The 8,140-nt window shown below is 43.4% G+C and overlaps 1 protein-coding gene across 4 annotated transcripts; it reads left to right on the top strand.

Annotated features, from left to right (window-relative positions):
* Positions 1-4,379: 4,379 nt before the first annotated feature.
* On the top strand, positions 4,380-7,660 carry C7H7orf25 (chromosome 7 C7orf25 homolog). Of its 4 annotated transcripts, none has more exons than XM_519547.9 (2): positions 4,380-5,017; positions 6,012-7,660. In XM_519547.9, the coding sequence occupies exons 1-2, from the start codon at positions 4,865-4,867 to the stop codon at positions 7,296-7,298; spliced, it is 1,440 nt and encodes a 479-aa protein (XP_519547.3). In that variant the 5' UTR covers positions 4,380-4,864; the 3' UTR covers positions 7,299-7,660. The 4 variants fall into 4 exon arrangements, with proteins under 4 accessions (XP_519547.3, XP_001137282.2, XP_016812809.2 ...); XM_001137282.8 differs by having other exon boundaries at positions 4,380-4,708; XM_016957320.4 differs by lacking the exon at positions 4,380-5,017 and adding an exon at positions 5,382-5,538.
* The last annotated feature ends 480 nt before the right edge of the window (positions 7,661-8,140 follow it).

The raw sequence follows: 8,140 nt of genomic DNA on the forward strand, positions 1-8,140 counted from the left end.
TTCTTAGATTTTGTTAGACTTTTTAAACTCAAGGATGAGCATAAGTGCTTGAAATAAAATGCTAATACTTAAGTGTCAAAACTATGGCTTAAGGCTCTTGTTAATTCATTAATGTAATCTCAGTATAATAAGTAGCTTCACTATAATGAAAGTTATAATTAAGTATCTGCACTCATATGAAGGCAGTGCTTAGTTTTTTGGTTTTTCTTAAATTTTTTTTAAGGCATCTTAGGATAAAATCATTAATTTGGTTTACAGAACATAAGGAGAGTTTATAAGCATAATCATTCTTACCAACGTGAAAGTATAGTGGGCAATTCCATGATTTAAATGGAGCTCAGAAGATTCTAAGATTTAGTTAAGGGCAAAAGAACCTTATTTTGGAGATTTTTCTCAGGGTCCCCAGTTCTGTTCCCTACCATCACTATAACACCCATATCTTGTTTTAGGTGGCAAAAGCATTATAGGAGATGAAAGATGGTAACTTTGGCTTCCTGTTTCAAGATGTTTATCTTGGCCTTGTCTAATAATCTTTCTTATGGGCTCTTGATATATTTTGACTTTGGCACACGAGAAAGCGGACATAGTAGCAAAAAGGTCTTTGAAGTCAAGTCTCAGCTATCTCACTTACTGGCTGAGTGACTATGTGAGGTAATTATCTCAGGGTTGGTTGGTTGGTTTTTTGAGACAATCTCTCTGTCACCCAGGGGGGAGTGCAGTGGCGTGATCTTGGCTCACTGCAACCTCGTCCTCCCAGGCTCAGGTGATCAGTCCTTTTACCTCAGCCTCCCGAGTGGCTGGGACTACAGGCGCGTACCACCATGTTTGGTTTATTTTTGTATTTTTAGTAGAGACGGGGTTTCACCATGTTGCCCAGACTGGTCTCCAACTCCTCAGCTCAAGCGGTTCACCCGCCTTGGCCTCCCAAAGTGCTGAGATTACAGGCATGAGCTGCTCTGCCCGGCCATATCTCAGGGTTTCCTAAGGACTAAATTTGATAACACAAGTTAAAGCCTGGTGTGGTTAATAGTTACTCTGTTAACTGCCGTTGAATTTGTTTAGTCCTTCTATAATGTCCAGTATCAAAAGAGCAAAGCAGTGTCAAATTCTACAAATCAAAGAAGGGAAAATTAAAAGCATGTTAATATTTCAGAGGTAAGGAAAACTCATGTAGGTTTTTATTGTGTGCTAACAAAATTAGTCCTAAAGAATAAAGGGAGGAAAAATCAGCTGAACCAGATTTGATCCAGGTTCTGTTTTCCACCTCCTGCCCCCATTAAATGCAAAGCCCAGTTCCAGTTCAAGTTGCCTACAACACTTCTCCCTTTCTTCTGTTTATTCTTTCCACGGGACTTAAAATTAAGTTGTTCCTTTTTGTCCCAGTTCTTAGAGTTCTTTGATGTAGCAACCCACTGCATTCCTAAACATTCCAAAACTCTTGAACCATTTCCATCCTGTGGATTTTAGCTTAAGTATCATAATGTTTCTAATGTTCAGAGCCTCTCCCTTCTTTTGGTTCATTTTGTATCTTCTAACCCTTAAAACATTTTAACTCCATTTGTTCTACTTCCTCCCAGTTCCCTACTGAACCATGAATTTAAATTTGCAAAGCAATTATTAGCAGTGAAACATGGAGCTGTTTAAAATTCACATACACAGGCAATAAAGAATACTAATACAGAGCCTTATAATTATCAAGTGCTGATAACACTCAAGCATCCCTGAAGGAAAAAAAAAAAAAACCCGACCTTGAGATAATTACCTTGCACAGTCTCTCAGGCATCAAGTAGGTGATAAGTGAACATTGAAGGGTTTTCATCTATTGCTCAGTTTTCTTCATAGAATGAAACTGCCAACTCTTAGTACTTACCTCACCTTTTTTTCAGGAGTCTACTCACCCATGTAGGCAAGCTCTCTGAGCCCCCCATTGCAAAGAAGAGCAAGTTGATGTTCAGTGAATTGCCCAAGAACATATAGGAGTTGAGAGTTCCCTTGGATTAGAATCCTGATTTCCTGAAAACCAGTCCTGGTGGTTCTGTATGAAAGTCACATTGCTTCACACAGTTCCTTCAATTTAGAGCTCCTCCCTCCACCCTGTTCTCAAGAAACTTATGAAACTAGTAATATCTGGCTGCCAATTATCTGATAACTTCCTAAGCATGAGCATATTTAAAAAGTTAAGTAAAACGTGAGTGCTACTCCCTGAAAGCCATCACTTTTGACTTTTTTAGGTGTTTCATGAGGTACTTGCCTCCGTATTTCAAAATAGTAGGATTATATGCCTTTTTCTTGGATTCCCGGAGTTGAGCTGCCAAACTTCCCATTGTGCAAGATGAGAATTTAGAATCCTCATATCACACTGACTTCCTTCTCCCTACCTCAATTAAATCATGTTGAAGATTTTTCTTATGACTAAGTGTACTACTATTTACATTTCCTGAACAACTTTCCTGGCAGTGATAACCGCTTTTTTTTCTTTTTTTTTTTTTTTGAGACGGTCTCACTCTGTCACCCAGGCTGGAGTGAGGTGGCACAAATCAGTTCACTGTAGCCTTGACCTGGGGTCAAACGATCCTCCCACCCCAGCCATTGCAGTAGGTGTGAATACAGATGTCAGCCACCATGGCCAGCTAGTTTTTTTATTTTTTGTGGAGACAGGGATCTCACTACATTGTCCAGGCTGGTTTTGAACTCCTGTGCTCAAGTGATTCTCCCGCCCTGGACTCACAAAGTGCTGGGATTACAAATAAGCCATGGCGGCGTCCAGCCCACTTGGTTACTTTGTTTTCTGCATAGCTGTCACCAATTCTTGCCAGATTCCCCCAAGAGAAATTTAACACCCTCTGCTTAATATTTTCCTCATCAGTCAGATATCAGGCACTCTGTATCAGTTCTCTTCCCCACACCTCAGAGAAGTTTCTCTTAGAACCCTCTGTCTTCCTGTTCCAATCCAGGCTAGGTGCTTGTTTGAAACTCTTTATTCTCCTTGCTTTCTCTCTGAATTGGCTGGGTTTAAAAACTCTAAGAAATAAATTATCTCCACATTTTGAAAGCATTACTCCCTTCTAAATTCCAGTATTGCTGATAGGAAGCCTAATACTATTGCGTATGTGATGCCAAGTCCTTTGTAAGTTTTCCCCTCTGCAGCTCTTGGTTTTTCTCTTATCTGCTGTGTTCTGAAACTTCACAACCATGTTCCTTTGTGTGGGTTTCTTAATAGTCATTGTGGTGAGCATTCAGTGGGCCCTTGCACTGTGAAAAACGTTTCTGTTTGCTAAATTTTCTATTATTAAGTTTTTGAAAAATTTTCTCTTCATTTTGTTTTTGTTTCTAAACTCCTGTTAATTGGATACTGGATCCTTTTGTTTTTGCTCCATTTTTCATCTATTTCTACTTTCTAAATTTTTCCAACTCATTGATGTTTTGAAATTTGGGATATCATTTTTACTACAGAAGAACCATTTCCTGTGCTCTGCTGTCTCCTTAAAAAAAGAAATCCTCTTGTTTCATAGCTGAAATATCTTTTATTTGAAGATGCTAGTTATAGAATACTTTTTGAGACCATTTTGTTCTGTTTTCCATTTCCTTCAAATAACAAAAACGTTGGGAAATGCTGTGTTTGTGAGGCTCACACTAGGGGATGCTGAATGTTGGTATTGCTGAGCCATTTCTCTAGGGTCTTTTGTCTACTCATTTCTTAAGAGAAAAATAGGGTTATGGGGAGATAGTGGTAGGGAGCGGTAGAGGGGTGCCTGCATTATGGGAGGGGCAGAGAAGGGGGCTGCTAGCATTGCACTATTCAGTAGGAAAACATCATGGCACCTCTCATCCTTTGTTAGGCTTTGTGTCTGGAATCCCTCTGATGCCCTGTCTTTAGCATCTGAAACTAGTCTTCTGCCTGAACAATTTACTGCCCTCCCTTCTACCTTCAAGGCACCTGAAGCTTTCTGGGGTTCTGCTTTGTGAATCAGTGGCTAAATATCCCCTTCTACAAGCAGTTTGCTCGGTTCTCCTGACACCTTCATCTGCAAAGAGGGTGCTTGGGTTCAGGTAACCTCCCTATGGCTCACTTATCTGTAAAGCATACTTAATATCTACCTTTTAGGTTGTTTAAAGGAGTGAACAATGTGTAAAACACTTAGAACAATGTCTGTCACGCTGTAAGGACTGAATAAGTTACTGCTCTTGTCCTCCAAAAAATGTGTTGGTATAACCGGTCTGCAGTCATCTCTTCTCTTGTTCTTTTTTGCCTTTGTGAGTTTGTTCCCTTTGTCATTGCTTTACTGTTATTTAAAGTTTGGAGAAGGAGCAGGATACACAGGATTAATTATAACTGGAAGTCCTCTTTAATATTTTAAATTAGCTTTACTTTCTTACAGCCCTAATCTTTCTGGGTGACTCTGGACACTCTACTAGAGTAATATGAATATGGCAGCCCCTCGGAAGCCATGCAATCATTTCTTCTCTTCAGAAGGACAGCACACTTTCTTTGGAGGGCCCAGGACAATGCAGTGGAAAGTGCTTTGGCTTGGAGGCAGAAGTCCCAGAGGCAGTACTTCTCAGCTGTCACCTCTGACAAGCTTCTCCAGCGTTTCTTCTGTTAAAATGAGCCCCCAAAATGCCTACGACCCGGTTGCGATCGAGTGGCCGACGCCCCCAGTGGGAGTGAGGCCCAGCACGCGAGCTCGGTCCCTCTTCCTGGAGCCAGGTGGGTGCGCGCTTTCAGGCTCACCCGGCGGCGCAAGCGGGAGAAGCCAGGTGCCCTCAATAAACATGGCCGCCGCGCCAGCGTCAACCCGGCTCGGAAGGCCGCGCTGCCGCTTGGGAATCGCAGGTTTGGCGTCACCCGGCCCGGAACCACGTGATGCAGGAGGTGCCCGAGGCGGCGGGGCTCGCGCGGGTGGAGCCGCCTCGGCGTTCGAGCGGGGTGGGGGCTGCCCGGTTGAGATTTCCCGGCGGGTCCCGGCCTCTGCGTGCACGCGCCTGCGTGCTCGCGCTCGCGGTTCTGGCGCTGCCGGTGAGGAGCCGGGGAGCGAGGCGGGGAGGCTGGGAGCGGGGCGCCCCTTCTGAGGCCAGAGGGGGCTGGGCAGGGCCGGCCCGGCGGGAAGGGGGTCGGCCGCGCGCTCTCAGCGCCTGGTCCCTGAGCCGCGGCGCTGGTGGTGGGGGCTTTTCGGCCCCGGCCCCTCCTGGCAGGGCCCGGCTGTGCAGGTGGCGGGGCAGGGCCGAGGGCCCCGCAGCCCACCGAGAAGGCCCCGCCGGCCTCTGGCCCGCCCACCCGGCGACCTGCGCTGGGGCCGCTTGCACGGCCGCCGCGGGTTGCAGCCTTGGAGTTTAGTTTCATCTTCGGATTTTCCTTCAGAGTCGGAGTGGGAGTGGGACGCAAGTTGGTGGTCTTCTTCGGTCTTTTAAAATAGTCTGGGTTGACGTCAAATGCAGAAATGAGGCAGTGTTGATTTTTTTTGGCGTTAAGTACCCCAAGCCTCGGGGGAAATCATGAGGCAGCCGGTTGAAGGAGACCAACTCGGGAAGGAGGAAAAGGTTAGGGAGGCTGAAGTGCTCAGTTTAGGACAGACACTTGCTTTGGGCAGTTTGCTAACTAGCCAGTCTGTGCGCATTTTTGTTTTCGGCATTTTTGTCGCCTTTATTAAAATTTATCAGCAGTTAAACAGGCCGCTGATAGACATAAGGGAATTATTTATATAGCAGATTGCCCAACTCTTGCATTGTATCCTAACCTAGGACCATGCTGTGTCCCCATGGCTTTCAAGCTGAAGAAGTGAAGGTCTAAAGTGTGTCAGACGTACCTAAAGAAGAGTTCAAAAGTGTAGCTGCCATCCTTTCCTTAGCTATCAGAGGAAGCAGTCACTCCAGAATGAGACATACACAAGCCCAGGTTCATAGACTCACCCTCCATAAGCTGTGTTGCTAGATTGAAGTTTTTAATCACCAGTGAAGAATTGATTGTCATAATTTTAGGAGACTACTCAAATTTGCCTTGTTTCTTTCCCTAGGAAAGGAATAATGCTGACAGCATGTCTGCACATTCCATGCTCTGTGAACGAATCACCATAGCCAAGGAACTGATCAAGAGAGCAGAATCACTTTCTAGATCAAGAAAAGGTGGCATAGAAGGTGGTGCAAAGCTGTGCAGCAAATTGAAGGCAGAATTAAAATTCTTGCAGAAAGTAGAAGCTGGGAAAGTAGCTATTAAAGAGTCTCATTTACAGAGCACTAACCTAACACACCTGAGAGCCATTGTGGAATCAGCAGAAAACCTGGAAGAAGTTGTTAGTGTTCTTCATGTCTTTGGTTATACAGATACCTTAGGAGAAAAGCAAACCCTTGTGGTAGATGTAGTTGCAAATGGTGGTCATACTTGGGTGAAAGCCATTGGCCGGAAGGCTGAAGCTCTTCATAACATCTGGCTGGGCAGGGGCCAATATGGTGACAAAAGCATCATTGAGCAGGCTGAAGACTTCCTCCAGGCCAGTCACCAGCAGCCAGTGCAGTATAGCAACCCTCACATCATCTTTGCATTTTACAACAGTGTCTCCAGCCCCATGGCAGAGAAGCTGAAAGAAATGGGCATATCTGTGAGAGGAGACATAGTAGCAGTCAACGCTCTGTTAGATCACCCTGAAGAGCTTCAACCAAGTGAGAGTGAATCAGATGATGAGGGCCCTGAACTTTTGCAGGTGACCAGAGTCGACCGAGAAAATATACTAGCAAGTGTTGCGTTTCCAACAGAAATTAAGGTCGATGTGTGCAAAAGAGTAAATCTGGACATTACTACTTTAATCACATATGTATCTGCCCTCAGCTATGGAGGCTGCCACTTTATTTTCAAAGAGAAAGTGCTCACAGAACAAGCAGAGCAAGAGAGGCAAGAGCAGGTTCTACCTCAGCTGGAGGCCTTTATGAAGGACAAGGAGTTGTTTGCTTGTGAATCTGCTGTCAAGGACTTTCAGTCTATTTTAGATACCTTAGGAGGACCTGGGGAGAGAGAGAGGGCCACTGTGTTAATTAAGCGAATTAATGTGGTACCAGACCAGCCTTCTGAGCGTGCCTTGAGACTAGTGGCCAGTTCAAAGATTAATAGCCGCTCATTAACAATTTTTGGGACAGGAGACACCCTAAAAGCCATCACAATGACTGCTAATAGTGGTTTTGTCAGAGCTGCAAACAACCAGGGTGTTAAATTTAGTGTGTTTATCCATCAGCCCAGAGCACTTACTGAGAGTAAAGAGGCTCTAGCCACCCCCTTACCAAAAGACTACACAACTGACAGTGAACACTAAAGATACCCTTTAAATATTTTTGTGGAAGTAAGTTATTTATACCAAAGGCTGGGTCTTCCCATCTAAACTGGTGGGAAAAAAGGTCTATAGTAAAAGTAAAACTGAGAACTCTTAAACCAGTAGAGTTTCTTTGTCTCTCATCTAAAGTATATAACCTCCCAAAGTAGAAAAAGCACAAGAGAGAAGCTTATCTATCAAACTGTCTGCATTAGTGCAATTAAGAACCGAAATACGTCTATATAAAGCTTTCAGCTGTATTGTAATACTTTGATTCGATAGGGCTACAACTCCCCTACTGCTAACCACGTTTCATGGAATATGGCTACATTGCATCTTGCATTAAATATCTGGAGAAAATTCAAGCCTGTTTTTCATTGTATTGCTTTATATGGTTTAGGCTGGGAGGTAGTCATTGGTAATCAATTTTAGATTCTAAGGTTAACCATTAATGAAAAACTTATTTGCTGTATGTCAGGTGCAGTCTGATAGGTGTTTTTACAAAAAGTACATAATACAGAAGAAATGAAAAAGTGAATTATGATTATTTGAGTGCCATGAACCCATTGGTAGACCTTTGTGAAAAGAAAGCCAACAATCTTACTACTATAAGATAAAACCAGGACACTTAAGGTAGAATACTAATTTGAATGAATTGAAAAAGGATTATGTAAAAGATTTTAAAAATTCAATTTTATTTTTAAATACAAAAAGCCCCCATATTATAAGTATTTGAACAATAAATACTATTTTCATGTTTCATTTGCAAGTGGTAAGTGACAACTGCATTACCTTACTTTCATGAGATGGTGACAGAATATTCCATGCCAATTCCATGACACAAG

This window comes from Pan troglodytes, chromosome 6 (assembly GCF_028858775.2).
Source record: "Pan troglodytes isolate AG18354 chromosome 6, NHGRI_mPanTro3-v2.0_pri, whole genome shotgun sequence".
Lineage (NCBI taxonomy): Eukaryota > Metazoa > Chordata > Mammalia > Primates > Hominidae > Pan > Pan troglodytes.